This window comes from Vespa velutina, chromosome 3, assembly GCF_912470025.1.
Source record: "Vespa velutina chromosome 3, iVesVel2.1, whole genome shotgun sequence".
Taxonomy (NCBI): Eukaryota; Metazoa; Arthropoda; class Insecta; order Hymenoptera; family Vespidae; genus Vespa; species Vespa velutina.
Genome location: NC_062190.1, coordinates 5,765,433 through 5,790,160, shown reverse-complemented (window position 1 = coordinate 5,790,160; position 24,728 = coordinate 5,765,433). Strand labels below are relative to the sequence as shown.

The 24,728-nt window shown below is 28.7% G+C and overlaps 4 protein-coding genes across 5 annotated transcripts; 2 read left to right on the top strand and 2 right to left on the bottom strand.

Annotated features, from left to right (window-relative positions):
- Positions 1-171: 171 nt before the first annotated feature.
- On the bottom strand, positions 172-2,228 carry LOC124948032 (asparagine-rich protein-like). 2 transcript variants are annotated; one of them, XM_047491063.1, is made up of 2 exons: positions 2,039-2,228; positions 172-1,952 (listed from the first exon to the last, which is right to left on the bottom strand). In XM_047491063.1, the coding sequence occupies exons 1-2, from the start codon at positions 2,226-2,228 to the stop codon at positions 475-477; spliced, it is 1,668 nt and encodes a 555-aa protein (XP_047347019.1). In that variant the 3' UTR covers positions 172-474. The 2 variants fall into 2 exon arrangements, with proteins under 2 accessions (XP_047347019.1, XP_047347020.1); XM_047491064.1 differs by having other exon boundaries at positions 172-1,907.
- Positions 1,992-6,218, bottom strand: LOC124948033 (major royal jelly protein 1). The gene is made up of 3 exons (XM_047491065.1): positions 4,020-6,218; positions 3,457-3,871; positions 1,992-3,344 (listed from the first exon to the last, which is right to left on the bottom strand). The coding sequence occupies exons 1-3, from the start codon at positions 4,512-4,514 to the stop codon at positions 3,118-3,120; spliced, it is 1,137 nt and encodes a 378-aa protein (XP_047347021.1). The 5' UTR covers positions 4,515-6,218; the 3' UTR covers positions 1,992-3,117.
- On the top strand, positions 5,395-7,117 carry LOC124948034 (protein yellow). The gene is made up of 3 exons (XM_047491066.1): positions 5,395-5,756; positions 5,840-6,095; positions 6,417-7,117. Exons 1-3 carry the CDS (start codon positions 5,530-5,532, stop codon positions 7,038-7,040), a joined length of 1,107 nt encoding a protein of 368 aa, XP_047347022.1. The 5' UTR covers positions 5,395-5,529; the 3' UTR covers positions 7,041-7,117.
- A 6,209-nt stretch (positions 7,118-13,326) lies between these two features.
- LOC124947597 lies at positions 13,327-23,864 on the top strand. Its single transcript, XM_047489975.1, has 12 exons — positions 13,327-13,481; positions 15,218-15,719; positions 15,916-16,018; positions 16,095-16,183; positions 16,260-16,552; positions 16,662-16,906; positions 19,682-19,700; positions 20,722-20,939; positions 22,242-22,423; positions 22,513-22,979; positions 23,046-23,289; positions 23,408-23,864. Exons 1-12 carry the CDS (start codon positions 13,477-13,479, stop codon positions 23,597-23,599), a joined length of 2,559 nt encoding a protein of 852 aa, XP_047345931.1. The 5' UTR covers positions 13,327-13,476; the 3' UTR covers positions 23,600-23,864.
- The last annotated feature ends 864 nt before the right edge of the window (positions 23,865-24,728 follow it).

The following is a 24,728-nucleotide window of genomic DNA, read 5'->3' as shown; positions in this document are numbered from 1 at the left end:
ATGGTTAAATTAATGCGCGCCAAATTTTAAAACTTTCCCGCGCTAATTTAGCGTGAATAAAAAAATGTAACGCAAATTGCAAAAGTGATACCAATCAAGGTAAAGTGATTGTTTCGATGGTTTAAATGTTTTAAAGACTGTCTGTTGGGATAGAATGTAATGCAGAAAGGATAAGTTTTTGATATTATTTTTTATTGTGTATTTTAATAAAATTTGTGTGGAATTTACTTGATCTTAGTTGTACAACAAAGATATGAATAATTATATTACACAAGTACATACTTTGGTTTTGACATATACATACTTACACTTACACAAACATAAATATACATAATATTAAAGTTTTTCTACAATATTTAATTCTAATACTTTAGTATAACTGTATACTAATTATATACTAAAAATGTATTATTTGATTTATCAATTTATAATAAATGAATATAAATCCTATAAATAAATAATAGATATACAAAACTAGGTGGTACTTGAAGGGCTATCAGGTGACATAGAGATACAAAAATCCATTGGTGTGGTTTCTCTTTTATACGGTATATTTCTGAAATGATAGCATTGTTTTTCTCCATATTGTTCGCATTCTCTGCAGCTTCTATTTTTAGATAATTTAATCCTCTTTTCTGCTGCTTCATCTAGATCAATGATATTTATCACATTTTCCTTTGTTTTCAATATTTTAGTTTGTTTCTTTTTGATATGCTGAGATTTAGTTTCAGATTTTGCTGAAGGCAAAAAAGTTTTATCAATACTACAATTGTTAACATTTTGATCAAGATTTATATTATTTTCATATTCTAAAAAGAAAGTTGAAAGTGATTCATTACTAATGTTTAATGGATCATTTATTTCCATTTGATTATTTATTTCATATTCTTGCTGATATATCAATTCGTTTTTTATTTGTGCACTTTCTATTATGCTTTCTGTCTTTTCAGTTTGATTACAAATATTATCAATATGTTCATCATCTATTCCCTTTTTCTTTGTACTTATTATATTGGTTAATATACTTTGTTTTGAAATTGTTTCCTGATTAAATACAGATTTATCAGTCTTTGTTAATACAGGAGTACCAGTCGATTTTAAATTATTTGATAGCTCCATCGTTTTTTTGGTCTTGTGAAATACTAATTTGGTTTGTTTCAATTTCTTACTATTTGGCGTCGATGTGACTTGAATGTTATATGGTATCGTATTTAATTTAATATTACTCTTATCTATTCGAGAATTATTCTTTGGTGTCAAGCTCATATTGTTTATAACTTGCAAAGGCGTTTTGTTCAATGCTTTCTCTTTTCTTATAGTACGTAAATTATTTCTTATTTTTAAATTATTCAATGGTGTAGCTGTTTTGGATTGTGTGTTTCTTTTAACATTCTTTGTTTTACTTATATTACATTTTTTGTTTCTAGTCGGAGTACTACATAAAAATAATGAAGGAACATTACTCGTAGAATCTTCAGTAACTGCAGAATTTGTTTTATCAGACATCTCTTGCTTATTATCATTTCTTAAATTATTTATTGTACTTATGCTTTCAGAAGAACTATCCATACAAATATTTCTATTAGAATTGATATTTTTAAAATTTGATTTGTTTCTAAAAAATATAGGACTTTCTGGCATTGAACTTATATTTTCAAATATATTCTTATCGAACAATGATTCCATACTAGAATGAACATCCAAAGTAGATTGTTGCTGAGTATTCTCTATTGAATAAGTTGAATTTGGTTCTTCAGAATACATACTTCCTGAGGATTTATTATTTTCATCTATCTTTTTTCCTATCTGAGTCTTCTCTTCGGACAATGATTTAGAATCACCTTCTTGATATTGTCTTACAAAATCTAAATAGGTCGTCCATATTTTTTTGTACTCCTGTAATGCTTCTTGAAGAATAAGATTAAAACGTTTTGTAGCCATATTTGCTGCTTCTTTTTCCATGAAATAATTAAGCGGTGGAAGTCTCGCCATTGTAAGAATATTATTAATTAAGGTTAGAATTTGTTCAACAACTTACTTTTCACTTTTACTTTAGATTTATGGTTATCAACAAATTTTGTAACGAACGTACCATACTCCTGTAACCATACTTGGACGATGAATAAGCTTACAAAAATGCATTCTAACCGATAAGAATACAATATTTCGATTTGTAACATCAACGTTCGATACATATATATCGATATTTGATTTATATCGATCCACATCGATCAATATGAAATCTATATGAAAAAAAGAAAAAAGGTAGATATCTATTTCTGGTCGACGGACAGAAGTGCGTAAATACGAATTATTATTTTATCGGGAAAGCAAATATTATAATATTTAAAGTGCAATGCAAGATCAAGTGTTAGATCTCGGATGTGAAAATTGATAACATATGTCTCATTTTATTGGACTTACAAAATATGCATTACACTTAATTCACAAGTATTTTTCTTTTTTTTTGTTTTCGGAAATAATGATTTATATTAAATAAAATTTTTCAGTTTTCATTTTTCATATATTATTATAATTTCAGTTAAAAAAGTGGGAAAAAATGAGAAATTATATAAACATTTGACTTATATTCCTCTGTCCGCCCGCCAGAAATATAAATGTGAAGTATAAATAGAGAAAAATAATTTAAAGGAATTAACTATCACAACATACTTATTACTTGATTAGTTTTATAAAAAAAAGAAAAAAAAAATTGGTTGAATAAATCAATTAACATTACTTTTTTTATAGCATTCCTTTCGTAACATATATTCTACTTTTACTTCTATTCCTTTTACTTCTTCTACTCCATCTACTTCTACTTCTACTTTTCATCGATTATAATTACGTATTAAATTATTTATATCCTGAAATTAGATCTTATTATACCTTTATATTATATAATAAATCAGGTTACATTTCTATATAAAAATTTCAGAAAATTATATAGCACATAAGTTTTATTTGTACATAAATTATTATTTTTTTCCTAAACAGGAAAATTATGATGACGATTAGCTTTTCTTTGAAAGCATACGATGTTCTTTGTGTTGAAACTACGATTTATTTGATCGATAATCGTATATTGTAGTTCTTTTTATTGTCCGGTCAATCCATTTATTCTTCACAGGAGTTCATTAAAGGATGAATAGAAACTGTAGCACCTGCACAGCTCACTGTGTTCAATATATAATCCTGAAAGTTACTCTCAATGGTCCACATGAGTCTTTTGGAGCCAGGTACAACTTGTGTCGATAATCGACAATCACCTTCTTTTTGTACTAAAAGGAAGTTATCTTGTATGAACGGTGTTTCCGTATTCCACATATAAATATCGGATTCACCTAAAAATGATATTTAAAATATTATATATATAGAGAGTTAACAAATTTTAATTTTACATATATACACACACACACACGCATCAAATATTTAATCAATCAAATCGATTTATACCTTTGTTTCGGAAGAAAATGGCCGGTCCATTATCGCTACCAAGTAAAACAATTTTCTGATGTTTTAGACCAACTTCTTCGATTGATCCATTTAGATCACCACTTCTCAAATTAGCGGCTCTAATACCGAAAAGTCTGTTAGATCCTAGGTACGTGAAGTATACGACGGATGTACCATCAGATTTTCGAACAAGAACCATGTACAATACGTCGGGCTTATCCAAACCGGCAGACACAGTATTTGGTAGAACCACTCTGTTTCCACGATCTGCTGTGACGTTATAAATGATGATAGCTTTGTTTATTGCATCAGAAATATATATATAAACTTGGCCATCTTCTGCATAGTCAACGAGCATATATTGCAGATGGGATAATGGAAGTACAAATTGACTTAAGTCAATGATTTTAACTACCTAAGAAGAAAAAGAAGAAGAATTACATATTTAAGATATCATTTGAAATGTGATCGTAATAACAATTTACATTCCAACAATTTTATACAGATATATTCAATCAAGTTGGTATTTATTCGATGAAATAAAATATTTGTCTAGTACATACCTTGCCAGTTTTAACATTAATTCCAACTACTTTAGCAGGACATCTTCTAACTGGTTGAGTCATCGTGTTAACGATACCAGTATCAAGAACCCAAAGAATATCTTGAATGTCGAGTACAATATCAATGACACTTTGCAGAGCTTCACAATTACCTTCTTCTTGTATTGCCCAACAAGGAAACGGCAGGATCATTGGTGAGCAGGTTTTACTTTTCAATGATACAGCACCCAAGGTAAACGGTACACCAGGTTTGTAACGTGGTAGAGCTAGGATCGCATCGTCCTTGTAAATTTGCATCCTTGTTGATATTACATTTCTAGCCACGTAACGACCACTTGTCTCATAAATGTTCTTTGTGCTCTGACAAGGCCACTCAAGACTGTGTCCATTGAGAGTAAATGATAATTCTGGTAACAATTGTTTGTCGACAATTCCCGTTGAAAAGCTTACTGCTATTATCGTCAGACAGACTATGCTCCTTAGGAGCCTCTTCATCTTGATTTTTGTCTTGGATATATAATAAAAATACTTCCTTGATCTCTCTCTCTTTCTCTCTCTCTCTCTCTCTCTCTCTCTCAAAACAAAATTTCTATTGTTCTTATTCTCCACAAATTGATGAATGATACTTAATACGAATGATAACTTATAAATTTTTACTTAAGAATTTTATCCTTTATAAATATTCACGACGTCTTACAAATATACGAATGTAATATCCGTCGTGTCGTTGATATATATATATGTGATGTAGTAGCATAAACATCGTATTTTTTTCTTTTCTCTTATTATTTCGACATATATCTTGCAACATTCGTATTATTTGATATTTGCAGATGTTAATGATGAATGTTATAATTTCATCAAAATATTTTTAACGAGTAACGTAAGTGATGTCAAGGATTCAGGAAGTTCTTGAAAGGAAATTAGGAAAGAAAAGGAAATATTAATTTTATAAATAAATATTTAATATTTGTATAAATTTTTTAAAATTCAACATATTGCTAATTCTTTGCTTTTTCCGTACAATACGGAAGTAAGAACATATCAGGAAGTTATAATCGATGTAGGTAAAAAAAGAGGAGATTCTAGTACATTATTCACTTCTTCTGATTATTATTATTTGTTCATCTATTTTTTTCATTAATTTTGATTATGTAAAATCGTTGATGATGAAAAATACAATTTTTATAATTAGTCAAATCCAAAATCGGTTTGATTCCGGTGTACAAGAACAAATGGACAACAAACATTTCTTAAAAACGAATAATTTCACAATGTCAGCATTATTGTCAATCAACGAAGTATATAAATGGCATAACCCTGAATATCTCTCAGTTCATCATCACTCAGTTTAGTCGAAAAGGAAGAGAAAAAGAGAAAAAGAGAAAAAGAGAGAAGAGAGAGAAAGAGAGAGACAAAGGGAGAGAGAGAGAGAGAGAGAGAGAGAGAGAGAGAGAGAAAGAGAGTGAGAGAGAGAGTTTTGAAGAGTTCGTAATAAAATTAAATAATTATGTTATTCAAATTTACGGTGCCGCTTTCAATCTTTATTATATTTGCCACCGCAAACGATGTAGAACAATTCGATAATCATAATGTTCAGTGGGTTGGTGGATCATTTGAATGGCCTTGTACAACTACGAAGAGTATGTTCAAAAATAGTGGTCGCTACATCTCAAAGAACGTGATCGCAACGAGAGCTGCAATTTTCATGGATGATGCTATTTTAGCTCTACCAAGGTAAAATATAAAAAAATGTTTAACATTTTATATTTTTATGTTTCTAAAGTATTAATGAAATATTTGATTGATCTTTGTTAAAGATTTAAACCTGGTGTCCCAGCGACTTTGGCTAGAGTCTCTCTTAAGGACAAAAACTGTCAAGCTAATCTTTATGCTTTTCCGTGTTGGTCCGTTCAAGAGGAAGGTACTTTGAAAGCATTGCAAAATGTCGTAGATCTTTTCTTGGATCCCCAAGATATTCTTTGGGTCTTGGATACGGGAGTAATCCATACGTTGGAGGAATCTGTACGTATATCCCCGCCAAAAGTTATTGCAATCAACATGAAAACAGGCAAGGTAAGTTCTGATAATTTATCTTTCTATTGCTACAACATTTCTATCTTTCACGATAGCACAACAAGTGTTGTGAATGTTTTTATATGTAAATTGTAGCAAAAAACATGCAACAAATCATGCAATATCGTCACGAAACGAGATATTTTACACTGTTCACGTTACTAAATCATTTTTGACTCTAAATCTAATGCAAAGAACGATTTGTCTCCGATCTCTTTTCTTTATCTTGGTACCTAATCAAAAGACATGATTCGTTTTCATTCACTTTCAATTGAGATCTGTAAAGACTTAAATTGAAATATGTTTTATTATTGCCTGTAGCTTATAAAGACAATTGAACTCGATGGTCTAACTACATCTTCCTCTCGACTTCAATACGTCGTTGCTGACTACAGTCCAGATGGACGTGTCCTTATATACGTGTCGGATGCTGCAACAAGAGCAATCTTGGTCTACGATGTTACATCTGGTCGTGGTTATAGATTTGTCCTACCCAAAACCGTAACCACAGGCTCTTCTCGAAGAGATGTATTATACTTGGCTCTTATTCGTCATCCCGATGGTAGTACTTGCCTTCTGTTTACTTATTTATCAGGCAGTCGTATGTTCTCCATCAAGACGGAATATCTTCGTAACGGTGCACCGAACGACAAAATTCAAGATATTGGATTGAAGCCTAAACGTTTAGTAATTTTAGGCACAGACAATGGCAATGCTCTATTCTTCAGATACGAAGGAGAAGCTATCATTCAAAGATGGGACACTAGTACTGGTTTCCAACCTGAGAATTTCCAAAAGGTTTATAGCAGTACCGCTTGTTCTCTGGCAACTCAAGTTATTCCTGATTATAAAAGAGGTAGTATGCGTGTATTGGAATCTAACTTCCCAGATTACATACAAGGTACCGTTGGATGCGGAGCCAATCAAGCTCTTAATATTATGTAAAATATATTTTAAAATACGATAAAAAAGAAAAACGGAAAAAAAGGAAGAAAAAAATAAAATACATGTATAAGATTAAATCGTACTAATTTCATATGATAATACCCGAGGTCCATTTAATTATTAAATATTATCTATTATCTATTAATATATAAACGAATAAATTTTTACATCCGAATACTCAATACGTATTTACCTTAGTTGAAACTAATCATGATCTTGTGTACTACTAAAACGATTTAGAAACGTAGTAACCTTTCTCTGTTGTTAAAGCCACTCCTATGAAGTAAAGGTGCATTCACACTACAAATGTTAATTTTTTTAATTTCTAGCAATGATATTAGATACGTTATTAAATATTTAAAATTTTATTAGATATTATATATTTTATTTCGTAGTAATGTTAACTTTCCATAATATTGTAATAAGTAAAAGTTAACTTCCCAAGATATCGTATGGCAAAAGAATCTGGTTTTACTTTCATCAAATTTCCAATAGAAAGTGTCAAATAAATGATTTATCAGAATATATTACATACACTGAAAATTAATATTCGCGATGAAGTTTACTTTTTTGAAAAATAATACGATTTGATATAAGAAAGTAAGCAATAGTATTTAGTTACTAATTCAAAGTTAGTTATACTTAGGATATGTACTCATTGTCAACCAGTCGCTAGCGCGAACACTAAATTCAAAGGAATATATTATTACGTATATATTTGGTTGTGGTGACCAAAAGAAGGAAAAGCGACTCGCTGGTTGTCGTAACTATTTAATCTAATTCATCCATTTGGAGTAATAGCTTGAAAACCAGACACTGGCAAACATAACTTTCAAGGTTCCCGAGGGACCACTACTCGATTTCGCCTGTATGTAAATCCGTCATTAATATGTATAAAATCTTACATTAATCTGGACGACAGTGCATACGCATACTTACTGCTTAAAATATCCATTTTTTAATCGCTTCTATGAATGAATTTACAGGATAATAATAGATCGAATAGAAATAAATAGAATTTATTAACCTCGAAAAGTATTATTGGAAATACTTCTTATTGAGCCATTAAAAATAATTTTTCTTTTTTATATTACGGCTCATTACAAGTTACTGGTTTGTTATTGTAATATAATATCATTATTTATCATTAGAATAAGACAGTAAATGATAAATGCAGAATACATTATACAACTATTCAAACAGGTTTGGTCAAAAGAAGCAACAGCGTTTAAATTTTAATTAGATTAAAAAATATATATATATATACACATATGTTAGTGACATAACGCATTTACGCAAATCTAGCGCAAGATCAACGCAATTAATTAATGATATTGTTTTTATATAACTTTAATGCAATTATTGCAAGGTATGAAATAAATAACAAATAATAAAAAATAATATATTGTTTTGATACGGTTGATTAGCATCCTGTAATTTTTACATATTACGCTTATACTGATTCTTTTGAGATATTGAATCGAAGATTGAAAAAAGAAATAATTATCATGTTCTTTAAATTATTCTATTTATGATAGACAAACACATTAGAACTTTGAATTAAAAACAAAATTTAGTGGTTCTAAGAAAAGTGTTCTTTTCATATCAATTTTCATTTTTAATTTGATTTTATATTTAATAAAAGTATTTTTGTCTTTAGTTCATGGAATATTAATAAATAATTTTTATCGTAGAAAAAATATATCAAATTACTCGTACGAAGATTAAATAAGAAAAAATTTTTTGAAAGCAAAATCGTGCAGTTTCAGTTGTAACATTGATAGAAAAACTCAAAGCCCTTTCTACTCTACCTACTTTTCTCTCTACTGAATCTATAATAAGGCAATAAATTGTTTACTGTCCGGCAATGTGCGATAATAATCACATTTACAGTATTATACCAAGTAAAAAGGGAAAGTAGAATAGAAACAAAAGGAATTTTTATTTTGAAAAATCAACGTAAAATGTATTGTGAATTTGTATTGTTTTCAAAAAAATTTTACATAACCTTAGCAGTTGATTTCAATGAATTAAAACGTATTGCTATATCTCGTATTATTCGAATAAAAGACTAATCAATTAAAAGAAATTCTTTTTATAAAATAACTATCATAACTCCTAGATTTACACTTCTAGATGCATAATAAAGGCTACTAATTGTGATATTTGAAAAAAAATCTGCGATCAAATTTCGGCATATAATTAGCGTCATTTAAGATCACAATTACTTATATTTACGAAACATGCAGAAAAACGTATATATAAATATATACACATATAAATACTTTTATATACATATACATATACATATACATATACATATACATATACATATACATATACATATACATATACATATACATATACGTTTATACATATATACATATATATTGCTTAATGACATAATGACTTCTTATCGGATAAAAAATTTTTTCGAAGAAGTAACGTCGAAGCGATTATATTTTCGTTATGGAAATTGATGTCTCTTCCAAAAGTTAATCGATTCTGCTTCTCCAACAAGGAGGAGTATTGAAAATAGTTAGCCTGTTTGGAATTCCTGTTATTTCAGACAATGTTTCTATTGCACGCTTCACCGAGTTTGAACTTTCCATCGAATCGACCGACGCAAGCATGCGTCATTTACCGTCGAGTGAAATAAAACTAAAGAAAAAGAAATGACAACGGAAAAACAAGTAAATAAGCAATTCGACTAGTTCGAGTGTTTTTTATAATGAACTTATAAGCAAAGCTTCGATGTTTAAAATTTCAAAATTGCAACAACAATAAAAAAAAAAAGATAAGAACGATTTAATTAATAAGACGAGTGAATAAATATATTATATTTTACCGATCATTATCATACGTTAAGCGTTGGCGTAACTTTCATTTTTTCCACAAAAACTGTTAATTAATCTTCATGCTTTCGTATTATAAAATTGCTAGATTCTAATCATTATTTTATTTACATTATCTATCATATGAATATCTATAATTCAATTTTCTATTTTTGCTTTCTTTCACTTGCGTTCTCGTATTGGCTTTAAAACTATCCACAATCAAATGCTCGTGTATATTTATTTTTTTTCTTCGTATAAATCGTGACTGCTACTTCATATATATATTTCTAGTTTATATCTGCATGTGAATTTACTTTATGAATTCTCAATTATTGTTTTGTTATTTTCACGATATATATATATAATGGTCCATGGAAATAAAAGAGAATTACCAAAATTTGCAAAGAGGCGAAAAATAGTATGGCATGCTTCTCAATAAAACTGTATAAATTGAATCATTGTACACTTACAGTTTAAAAAATTAAGCTTAATTAAAATTATTTCTACTAAACTCAAAGTATACTTATAAAAATTAAAAAAGTGATAAGCGTATACCTGACATGATCAGATTTTATAATAATACTAAATTCGATATAAACATGATGGATCAGATGCCACCAAAGTACTTCGTGAAATTGAAATTTCTAAGATGGCTTGTGCAGATTTTTTTTAACATTCTTGATTTAGCCGAAATAAACTCGATAGGTGTTATATAAAGAAGCAACCGGGGAAAAAATTTCTAAACAGCTATTTTTATTTCGATTAGCTGAAGATCTTGCTGGCAATTTTAAAAGTATGCAACAGAAAGAATAAGAATATATACAGGAAAAGTTAATAAATGTAGATTCAGTTTCATGTCTGAGAAAAAAGAACCAAATAAAATATTGCAAAGAAAACAAGACTACAAAAATCTGTTTCAAATGCAAAAAATATATGTGTGGCAAATATATCATTCAAATTCCAACAATTTGCAAAAAATGCGCTGAACATGAATAAAGTGTGCATATTGTTTACTTCTAAATTCAGAAATAAATGGAAATTTTGTTCTCTTATTTTTATACAATTTTTTAATTGAACAAATAAACATATAACAATCGCTATTTAGAAAATTGTTTTATTTACACACCAATTGGTGTACTATATACATATATTTTATATAATACTAAATAGTATATTTTTTGCTATACATATATTGTAAAATATATGACTTTGAAAACGGATCATTTGATCTGCTGTGGTAGAAATAAGTATACATGAAGCATCGGTACGTTTAGTGTTAAAGAAAAAAGTTTATTTAAGGATTTTAATAGAACAGGAAATTCCATCAAAACAACGCCTGGCAATAATTTTATATTTATGCAGGACAATGACACAAAACATAAAGCTACAATATGTACGAATTATTTAAAACAATTAAAAAAAGATTCTAATTCAAAAATAATGGAATAACCACCCCAATTTCCTAATTCAAATCAGGGTTCAAACCCCATTGTAAAACTGTGGGATCATTCGGATATATAGATTAGAAAACAATGTACGAAAAACATCTTTGGGAAATTTTACAAGCAGAATGGATCAATATTTAAAGTAAGATATTGAAAAATTTAATAGCCAGGATGCTACGACTCGTTAACGTGATCATAAAAGTACGCGGTGGATATATAGACGAAAAAAAATATAATTACCTTTTATTTATATTGGTGAGATATTTACTGAATTATCATTAAAATATGTTTTTTAACATTGTAAAGATTAGTATAAACAAAAATGAATCAAATTTATCAAAAATTGCATAATTTTGTAGTTATAAAAATAAGAAAAGTGCCCACATAATTATGAGCAATAATGCATATATATATATATATATACATTCTTGAATATGCCTGTAAGAATTACATAAACTAATTTAAACTTTAAATTTAATTAATTAGAACCAATAATTTATTTTTACAAGCAGTATAAACATATCGTTTCATAATAATATGAGTTAATTGGCTACGAAATCGGTGAAATTGATCAACGTTATATGTCGAGTCTGGACTTCTCTAGATCATATCGATATGAGTATGTATATATGAACATGTAAATACTAATATACTATAAGGATATTTAGAAAAATTATTTAGAAAAGAATATATCATAACATATATCATATCATAATAGTATGTACATACCATAATAGTACTAATATAGGTGATTATTATATCATATCCGGTGTTTAATTTCGTAAGGACATTTCTTTTTATACATTTTTTTCTTAAAGATCTTTTATCTTTAATATTTCATTTTAGAAATTTTTTATTGTTTATTCTTTTAAATTTAAGATTTGAATTAAAAGACAGTTGTGATAAATTTTTGATATATTTCTTGATCGATACGGCATTACGACATTACTTCGATAATACGATTAAATCGTGCTTGTATATATATATATATATACACACATAAGAAATTACCGTCGAAATTAATTAAAGTTCAGTAATTTCGTTTAGCCGGGTTACCCGAGTTAATGCATTAGTACTCAAGTATAACTTAAGCGTCGTATTTAACGTGGATACAATTAATAAGTATTATACCGTATCAAGTATCTTATGATATAGTATGTTTTTTCCAAGTAATTTCAAGCATTGTGAACATGAAAGTAAAGATATTGGTTCGATGAAAAATTTGTCAATTAAAATAAATCTTTCGATTGTATATGATATTATATATTATTTTTGTAAATTGTACTCTGTAATGGTGATTCTTAAAAAAAAAATTTAATTTAATATATCAATGCAGTTATACGATTTATTTTATTGGTAAGATATATAAGATTTTATTTTATTTAGTGTACTTATACGTAATTTAATATTATAAATATTGTCATATATATAATGACATGTATCATACTATGTATAATAGATACGATATATTTTACTACGTTACATTACATGTGGTTATATGTAATATATTGTACTGTATAATACACATTACAGTACACATTATATGATATAATATATATATTATATAATATTATATATAGGTTACATCTATTATTATATGCAATTTATTTGAGGTATAGATATTTTAATGTTATTATATATAATATATATTAAATATATAATAACGTATAATAGTATAAATATTTGAATATAAACTTCTATTTTATTTTTCATTTTCGAAGGACACGCTTACATTCCTTTATTACGTAAAAGTAAAATCATGCGATATATACCTGATACCGGTATAGCGAACTTTAGTAAAATCGGTCGATATATATCATGAAGGCGTTCCTGCCTTCTTAAATAACGTATACACACATATGTACACACACAGTAATACACCGTCTATGTTACACAATATACCATTTCCGTGATCTATGCTCTCTCCAGTTAGAGATATGTCTCCTGTCTCTCGTAGGAGGCTAAGTTTTAAGCCGATACCACTCGGAAATTAGATTAGTCTTTGTTCGGCCACTGGGACCTGGTGCTCGTTCGCAAAGCAACGCAGTTCCTTCGTGATCGGTCTAATGAGAACATCTTTCTAATAGTTACACCTTGTCGAACATAAGTAATATCTTACGATCGTTATTATTTGGCGAGTAACAATTTTTCAAAATGAGGTAAAATATAAAAATGTTAGATAAACAATTCTAAATGTATAATATTATCATATTAAATATTTTTGTGAATTTTTATTATGTTGTTCAATAGGATGTGCGTGATTTTCGTTCATAAATAAATTGCAAAAATTATATCGAGAAAATAAATTTACTATTTCTGAAAATACATTAATATAAAAATTTAATTAGTTGAACGTTGAATCAACAATGAACGAAACAGTTAGAATAAGTTTTTCACGTCATTTATCCTTGGCATTTGACTATTAAAGTTTATCGACATATATATACCTACATTTCTTGCGTGCATTACCAAGTTGTCGTTCTCGATCAGGGCTATCGAAGTTCTCAATGCATTCAATTAGATTCAATGAAAGCCATTTGTCAATCTGTCTTTGTTCATGTGATCGTCCGATAATTTTAACATTTTACCTAAAGAAAAAAGATATCTTGCATCTTTCGATCGACGAGATCGTATAATGCAATATTTTACTAATAAGATATATTCCAACGTACACACAAGTTGTTACGTTATAATTACACTTTACTGTCACTCAGATGCAAACAGAATCAATTCGAAAGATATAATTTCACGATGAAATGTTTCAGTTATTTCAAGTGAGTTCAATTGTAAAGACATATATATTAGATGATTCAAAATAATTGGCAATAACTTCTATACTTATAACTTCATGAATTACTTATAACTATTGAATTATACGACGATAACTAATTTTTTTATGAATTAATAATACGTATATAATAAACTAAATTAAATATTATGAAAAAATGATGGTGAAAGCATGATTGAATATATATTAAAATATTTAAATTTACATATCTATATTATAATTATTATTTACATATATATATATATATATATATATATATATATATATTATAATTATTAATTAATTAAACAAATATTCATTAATGAAACAAAAACGGACAATGAAAAATTAAGGAAAGAAATGACAAAAATCAATGAAATCTTATCTAAAGCCGAAACGACTTAACAATCCCTTTTCTGTGAATAGTAGATTGTTCAATTTCATTGTTTTGAATTGCAAAATCTCCAGGAAGTATCATTTCGCAAATAGTACTTATGTGAGACTTATGCACATTGAGTGAAAGAAAGTTAGGATAGATCAATTCCAGAAACTAATATATCCTTAGAAAATTGATAGAGAGAGAAAGAGAAAGAAAGAAAGAAAGAAAGAAAGAAAAGAAAAAGAAAGTAATTTCGACGTTTGAAAATTAGAGCTTCATGATTTTCTTTCATCAATATTACAAAGAAAATTGTATGCCAATAAAAATTGTATCTTTTTTCAATTGAAATCAGTTTCCTTTTTTAATCGATGAAAATGTCATTGCACGTTTAATCGATTTTGTCTATAATATCGTATACATAACAAGAAATAAAAGTATATATATCTTCCATTTGATCAATAAATTCTGGTGAGGTGAATGAATGTCAAGTGAACGGTAGACTTCGCAAAAAGCGATTCGTGCTTTCGCGTTGTGTCCTTGTACACTTTAACAATTATTCTTCGTTTAAACGTACAAATCGTTTTATATCCAAATTCCACAAAATTTGAATAGATTTTTGAAAATAGAACTTATATTTATCTTATATATATTTTAAAAAATAAAATAAATATTATAATCTATATATTTTATATAGGGCACAAACTATAAAATAATTTTCATTTCATTGATCGCACAAAAATTTTTCGTAGGTTCATCTTTCCATTGATTTTCCTCGCAGTATCATTCGATCTCAATGTTAATGCTGAATATTTGGAGACTCTAATGCAATGGCCATTTATCGATTACGTTTTGCCATACGATAATAATTTCCGCGGAAGATATCGTCCAGAAAACGTAGTTCCTACAGGCATCGAAGTCTCTTGGAGAAGAATTTTTATCAGTTTACCACGACTACGTCAAGGTGTTCCAGCTACTCTTGCTTACATTCCAAGAAACGTTCCATTGGGTAGCAGTCCAAAACTTCAACCGTATCCTTCGTGGGAATGGCATAGCGCGGGAAAAGGAGAATTTAATTGTTCTCAGCTGATATCTGTCTATAGAACAAGACTCGATAGATGTAATCGATTATGGGTCGTCGACAGTGGCGTCATGATGTCACTCGATAATTTTACACCAATTTGTCCACCAAAATTACTTGTTTTTGATCTTCACACGGATACAGTTGTCAGGCAATACACTTTCCCACGAGAGGTTGGTTCAATGATCTTATTTAATTCTAATGAAGTAGGTGCATAGAATAAAAAAATTTATTGGAATATTAATGAGAAAAAAAAATCTTGTTAGATTAGAAATGTCAAGTGTAATGGTATAATTCAAATCACAAATTGGAAACAGGTTAAATAGGATTTGTAGAAAGCCAATTAAGTCATTTTTATAATATCTACAGGTTTTGAGATTGAACACTTTACTGACTAACCTTATAATTGATGATACTAAATCAACTTCTTGTGATGACGTATTTGTTTATATGAGTGATACAACTGGACCAGGTTAAGATCATGGTTATTAATTTTTTCAGAATGAATAAACTAACGATCGATATTAATTTCAAATGATATTTTTTAGGAATTCAAATTTTTGATGGTGCCAATAATACAAGTTGGCGAGTACTTCATGCTTCGATGCTTCCTAATCCAGATTATACTATTTATCAGGTGATTTGTATGAATAATAAATGATTTACACGATTACGTCAATGATTTTTTGATCGCTATCTTTATCTTATAATAGCTCGGTGATGAAAACTTCGAACTCCCAGACGGTATCGTGGGACTGGCTTTCTCTCCAAGGCTCGGTATGGTATATTATCAACCACTTGCCACCGATCGTCTTTTCGGCGTACCAACGTCGGCACTTCAAAACGGCCCACTTCCCTTTGGACAACAACTTCCAGTGACCTTGATTGGAAGAAAGTCTAGTCAAGGTCTTCCATTGACCGTGGATCCTTACGATGACTCGATTTTTTTCTCGCCAATTAGGGAAACAGCTATTGCTAATTGGCAACCTCAAACAAATAGTCAAAGGTAGATCTGCCGATTTCTTTGGTTCGGTTTTAACATCGATCTGGTTTGATACTCCAAACGAAATGTTTCAATGTTTCATTCAAACAGAAAAAATATCTTTTTCTTTTAGAATCGTCGCGTACAGTCCGGAAAAATTGCAATTTACCGCCGATCTGAGATGGACCGTACGTGATGACGGTAAAATCTGGATCTTGTCAACCAGATTCCATAAATTCTTCAATCGAAGAGCAACTTCTCAAGAAATCAATATTCGTATCATGAGGCTCGTTCCCGAAACCGTTCTATCAAAAAACGTGCCGATTTACCAATATATCAATTCACATTTATTGCATAATTCGTATAACAACACGATCGGTTTTTAAGTATACCAAAATGATCGATTAAAATTTCTAAAAAAAGTTTTTTAAATATTCTCGAAAATCATACTTAAGCAAGATGTTTAGTTTAATGAATTTTCTTTAAACTAAAATAGATAATTAAAATAAATTTTGTAAATTTTAATTCGCGGAGATCACACTGGAGATCAGTGGAGTAGAGTAAAATGTAATGTAATATATATTTTTGTATTTTTTTTATCTACTTTTTTATACATTCATATAATTTAATACAATTCATTCTTTAAGAAAACTAATTTGTGTTAAAGTTATTTATTGATGATTGGTAGAATATTTATTATAGATTTAATAAAGACATATTCTAAATTTTACATAAGAAGTATGTGAAAGCTATAAAATATTGAATAAATGACGAGGAATTAATAAATAAAACATCGATTTTATATGATTGTTAGAATAATTATTAAAATTCTCATTAGTAACATATCTATCTCGCAAGAAGAAAATGTTGACGAGCCTGTGCGATGACAACTAGTCATACTTCTCTGTATATATGAAATCAATCTCTGTATACATATGATCAATCATATAAGACGTATATTTTTAACATTCAACAGCAAATATTTCCAATTTAACGAAAAATGAATATTTACATGAATTTATTTTCAAAAAATGGTCAAAAACCGGTTACATATCGACAAATGGACAGGTTCCCGATGGTTCAACAAACGGGATTTTATTTTAATTCTTTCTTTTCTCCTCAGTAAGGTCAAGGCCATTCGAGAACGATTGCATTAATACGTATTCTTTGTATTTATAAAATTATTAAACGTTGTTTATAAAATCCAGTGAAATGAAAGGAATAGAAAAAGAAATTGAACGTTTTTTTTTGTTGCGTACTTCAAGCTGATAGATTTTTATAGTTATTTTAACAGAGCCGTAAAATCATGAACTCAGACGTAAAGAAAAGACACGTCGATATCGCAAAAATAATTTAACAGAATGAATTTGAAGTTTGAAACAAAGCAACGTATTGGTATCTTTGTTATATTTCATCGTATCGATCACGTGTATCTTTTCTGTTTATTTTTTATGACGACAATCGGATATAATAGGATAGAAAAAAAACGATCATAATTATGATTAATGAGAAATGTTCAAAGATAAATGTTTTATAGACGTCTATTAATAAAGCTAATTTTATTGTTGATAACACTATAATGGCATGATGATAGATAGTTAAATAACTTCGTAGAAATGCCGATAATAAAAAAAAATAAAGGTGACTAGTTCGAAACTCCCACGAGAAGAAAAAGAAAAAAATTGGTCACTTCAAGATATATCGAACCATGGATAAGTAAAAAATTAACGGATAAACTTATTTATACAAATTTTATGCTAAGGTAAAAATATTCTTTATAGAAATACGTGAACACGTATAGAACAAACGACTAGCTTAGGATTGCACAACTGTCCCAACAAAAGAACATTCAATTTACACTACTATCGCAAACGTTAATACTTAACAAAAAATTTGTTAATGGTTCAAAGAAGATTTTTTTTCATTTCTTTATATAAACTGGACTTCGAGATTTTGTTTCGAACATGGGTATTAAAATTAATTAAATGTACATGCATATTATATGTATGTAAATTAATTAAACGTGATGCAATTCGTCCTAGAAAATCTAAGCATAAATTGTAGGCAAGTGTACCTTGATCAAGGTACACTTATATATATATATATATATATATATATATATATATATATATATATATATATATATATATATATATATATATATATATAAATCAAAGGATTGTTATTTTAAATGAATGTTCAATGGAATCAAAGATCTTGATCATTACTTTACGTTTGAAAGTATATACATATATATAAAGAGAGAAAAAGAATCGAATCAGTTTAAATAATCTCTAACATGCTTTCGAAAGACAAGATCGTTCAATGAGATTTTATTATTGTGTTTAAAGAATTGATTAGACTGAAAAAATAACGATAACGACAACAAAAAGAACAACAATAACGAAAGATAAGTCAGTGAACAAATATTGAACTTAAAAAAAAATTTTAAGACTCTTAGACTATGCGAATATGTATAAAAAGGAGCATCGATCGGCGTGAGAAATCACGCTATCCTTCAGTCGGTCCTCGACCGTGATGTCGTCCGGTTCGTTTGTCGAGTGTCATTCTTCCTTTCTTCCTTTCTTTCTTTTTACAATTTAAGATACACAGAATCGAATCGTTCTTCAAAAATTTGTAATTTTCTTAGTAACGAAAATGATAATACTTCAAACGGAATTATTCTACAACGTAAGCAAAATGTGTTAACGTAAATATAATTTCTTCGGCTTTTCCATTTCTGCAAAAAGTTGCGTAAGTTGTTAAGGGATAAAGAGACATTACAAAGAAGAAAAAGGTCAGCCGGTGAGAAAAATACAAAAGGAAAAAAATATTATCAGGAAAAATTAGTGACTAAGTAAAAAATTATTTCGAAAGATTATGAAACCTCATGATAATAATTAACAAGTGAGTGAATATCCTAATTTATTATATGTTTTCCTTCTAAACTTCGATGTTTATTTATTTTTTTATTTTTTATTTTGCACGAAATTCCTCTATAATTAAATGATAAATTGACTGTAAACGATAATATTTATTAAAGTGTAAAAGATAATATTTATTAAAGTTCCTATCTTGAACAAAAAGAACACTATTACATTATTTTTGATATATGGAACTATCTTAAGCTCAATAAATAATTTCATTTTACAGTTCTGCAAAGATTAGTCAGGCAACACGTACATATTTTAAGTCTGTGCATATATCATTTTTAACTTCGTCGACGAAATTATTTATCAACAGATTAAATGTCTTTCTTTTCCGGAATATATATACATAGTTGCTTAAATAATTACGTTTCGTTATCTTTGGGGGATTTTCTTAATTGGAAAGTAGAATATCGTTTTAACGAAATTTATGTGTCAGGGTCTAAAGAGATAATTAACACAAGCATCGAATTTAAAATCGTATTGTTTGGATTTCTTATCTCATTTTAATAAGTTCTTTCAACAAAACCTTTTCTCACTTTATATTACTTGTATTTGATAAACCGAATATCCTTCTGTTGATAAACTTGAATAAGTTTACATAACTTCGTTCTTTCTTTCTTTTTTTTTTTACAAGGCTTTCATATCACTTTTATATCTAAAATCCATTCATCATCAATACGTATGTACTATATGTATGTATACACATACATAATTTTTCTTCGGTTTATTATCAATGTGGTAAAGAGGGAGAAATGAATAAAGAAGAGTAGGGGAGACGTTCTTAAAGTTACCGGTTAGCGCTGATTACGATCATATATACATAACGTTCGTTCGATGTGCGTAGTAATAGAAATTTGCAAACCATCTTCGTAAAACGTGAGATACGTATTAATATAATTGTAAGTGTACTTTACATGTGATGTCATCATCACCATCAACGTCATTTTACAAAGATTTCTATCTCTTGAAATATCTTGAATAATCGAATTTCATGAATTTCTCGCGCGGAAGATATTCAATAATTACGAACATATATATATACGATGAATTTTTCAAACAGACAAAAACAAGGAAGAGATATAAAGTTAAATGAAAAAATAATCTACTGTAAACAGCAATAATAACGTCGTAAAGATTAATATCTTCGTTATGCGCAGATAGCGCATTTATTTTCGTGATAAAATAATAATTACGTTGCCACAATATTTGTTTTCTTTTCTTTTCTATGGTTTTTACTTTTCTTTTTTACTTTTTTTTTTGCAGAGCAACAAAAATGATCAGTTGGATACTTTGGTTTATCGCAGTGCTTAGCTGTTCAACAATATGCAACTGCGAGCTTAACAATAAAATGAAAATCATTTATTCGTGGAAAGCATTGGATTTTGCATTTCCGAGTGAACGTGCGAGAGCGATAGCAATAAAACAGGGCACTTTCATTCCAGGGGCACCCATACCTATAGACGTGGATTTATATCACAAAGGTTCTAAAGAAAAACATTTTATTAATTCGCATTTCATTAATTTATATTTTGTCTTCTTTTTCTTCCGTAAAAATCGTCAAAATAACGATAACAGAAGAAAAATGAGAGAGAGAGAGAGAGAGAGAGAGAGAAAGAGAGAGAAAGAGAGAGATATTTATCTCGGAATTTCCAATGACAGTTCTTATACTCGATTTCATCGTCGTTCTTTCGAAAGTTGATTACTCTATTATTACTGCTATTATTATTATTATTATTATTATTATTATTATTATTATTATTATTATTATTATTATTATTATTATTATTATTATTATTATTATTATTATTATTTAGAAACACTCCATTCGCGTTCTATATAACTAAAAATAATTTTATAAATAGAGTAAGAGGGAAATATAATTATCTTAGATACATTTTATTTACATAAAAGTAATTGGCAATGAAGAACTATAATGATAACGATTAAGTAAGCGACTGTATTGTATGAAATTATCAATACTATTTCTTTTTCTTTTTTACATACATGATCTATGTCAATATATAACAATAATTAATGGATGAGAAAGAGAAAGAGAGAGAGAGAGAGAGAGAGAGAGAGAGAGAGAGAGAGAGCGAAAGAGAGAAAGGCAATGCCATTGGAATACGAATGGTCAAGAGAGTGATTCTATTTCATTGCCACGGAAGTTGCATTCTAATGACAAGGTGCGACAGGTGGTCGAGTCAATAATCTCGCAAGTTGAAAGCTAATTTCTTCGGCGGTGAAATTCATCGATCATATCGAATGTGTGGTGGCTTATATTTCGGTACTGCACTTTCTCGTTAGTCGAAAAAAATAATAATAAATAATTGGTCGCGTGCTAGAAACGTTAGTCAAAGTTTAACGCTTTCTAATCACTTCATAGAATTAGAAAATTCGATATATTTTGTTTTCTCTGAAAAATAATCGATATGTTTATAAATAATATATGTTTATAAATATTTAATGATATATATTTATATATACAACGAGAACCATGCGTATAGATATTTTAATTTTGTTCTAATATAAACATATATATCATCATAAATATATATCTTGTTTTGTTTATGATTATCTAATACATATCTATTTTTTTTGTGATGATATATAGATACATGATATATCTATATAATATATAATACATATATATGTGATATTTTTTAGGAATATATATATTTGTTAGATATATATTAGATAGATACATATATAAATTAACATTCTCCATTCATATATTTCCTATCGAAATTTATAAAGTTCATTAAAGGAGATAATTAATTATACAGAGCGACAAGGATCGATCATTTTCATAACGATACCAAGATTTATAAAGGGAATACCAGCAACTTTTGGTTACGTTACCGATGACGTCACACCCGAAGGAAATCCTATAATTGCACCATATCCTAGTTGGGAATGGAATAAAGAGGGTGATTGCAACGTTATCACTAGCGTCTTTAGAGTGGCGGTAATTATTTGCTAATTGATCCTATAATGGTTTTAAACTCGCTCGACTTAATATATTCTCTTTTTTTTGTTTTCTTTTCTTCTTCATAGATCGATAAATGCAACAGATTATGGATACTTGATACAGGGAAAGTCGGTAATCATCAGATTTGTCGGCCTCAATTGCACGTATTTTCCTTAATCAATAACAGATTGATCCATCAATACAAATTTCCACGTGATCAGTTCAAGGACACTTCCCTTTTTGTTACACCTATCGTGGATATTCGTGATACCGATGATAAATGTCGTAACACATTCGTCTATGTAGCTGATGTGACTGGTTTTGGTTTGCTTGTTTATGACCATAATCATAATAGATCTTGGAGGATTGAGAATAAACTTTTCTTTCCTTATCCATCTTATGGAACTTTTAATATTAATGGTGACACCTTCGATCTTATGGATGGTATAATTGCTTTAGCTTTGGGTCCCATCAGATCAGACGGTGATAGAATCCTTTATTTTCATTCTTTGGCCAGCAAAGTTGAATCTTGGGTAGCCACGTCGACCATAAGGTAGATTAGATTATTCAAATTGATCGTAGATCCTCAAAAATATTTATACTTTTGTATGAATTGTAGAAATTACTCCACCTTCCTTCACGATTCCGAGGCAACACCGAGATCTTTCAAACCATTCCTATTAGAAAGACCATCGCAATCAGCAGCTGAGGCAATGAACAAAAATGGCGTTCTTTTCTTTGGTCTTTTGTCTGAAATATCGCTTGCTTGCTGGAATAGTAAAAACTATCCTGAATATAGTAGCAAGAACATCGAGAACCTTCTAGTAGATCAAGAAAATCTACAATTTCCTTCTGGTTTAAAGGTACGTGTATGGCTGTTTGTTTTTTATTCGAAATATTTTTTTCATTCATGTAACGTGTATGAAATCAACATATTATATTCATTATTTATTGTGAAACAAAATGTAACGACATTTTCAGTTGAAATATTCTAAAGAAGATCGAGAAGAAATCTGGATATTGACCTCATCATTCCAAAGATTCATGACAGGAACTTTAAATCCGAATGAAACTAATTTCCGTATCCTGGCTGGATTCGTAAACGAATTAGTTCGTGGCACTAAATGTGATTCTGTTACACACGTACACGGACCAGTAACATTTCCAAAATGAAAATTATGGCACCGCGAGAATCATAGACTACATCATCAACAGTGGTCATTCCATTATCCATGGTCTACTCATACAACGTTACCAGTTATTTCAAAAGTGATCTTTAACGATCAACCGGTGGGATACAGTTTTTTTTAAATTATAGTTAAATTCGATTTGAATACGAACGAAAAAATTGCTTTTGTTTTTTCTTTTTTATGAATGAACTCGCGGTGCTGATTTGTTTTATATTTAATTTAATAAGATACGATCGTTGTTCAAAACATTTGTGTACATTTTTATTTATTTTATGTATTATATTATATGTATGTATGTGCATGTTTATGTATGTGTGTGTGTGTGTGTGTGTGTATATATATATAATAACCAAAGTGCCAAGAAATCTTATCAACATTGTTTAAAGCAATAATAGAAAATATAAAAATAATTATAATGAAATCTATTTCGTAAGATAATAATATATTACAAAATTGTAATTAAATAAAATATTTTTATGTAGAAATGAAATTATAAATAAAGATAAGGAAAACATTACTATTAATATACTTGTATTTTTAGTTCAATGCCAGGTAAGAATAGAAGATTGATTTGCATTCCATAATGCGGATTCATTCATTAATATGCTTTGAACTTTCGAATAAATTATGAGTAATCGGAAATAATATTTTATATACAATTCCTTTACTTTCTTTTGTCATATATATGGGAACGTACAACATTTTTTAATCCTTTTATGGTGAAAGCGTTTCTCGATTACGTTCCAATAATGTTAATGAAGAGTAAAAAGCTTTTAAATATACATCTCATATATATATGCAAACTCATTCAGTATTCACATGAAGTACGGTCGTTTTATTTTCTACTTTCATTAAAAAGAATAATAATAATAATGATGATGATGATAATGATGATGATGATGATGATAGGCACAGACAAGATCACAAAAGATTACAAAAGGGAGTGTCGTTCTTGCGCAACTAACATTCGAACGTTAGGAATATACATTAACGAAATATTTTTATGCAAATCATTTCGTTATTATACTGATTGATCGATCAGCTGTCAAAAAAAAACGACCAAGTGAGCTATATAAGTTCTCAACTATATACTAAATGCCTCAGTTCGATAT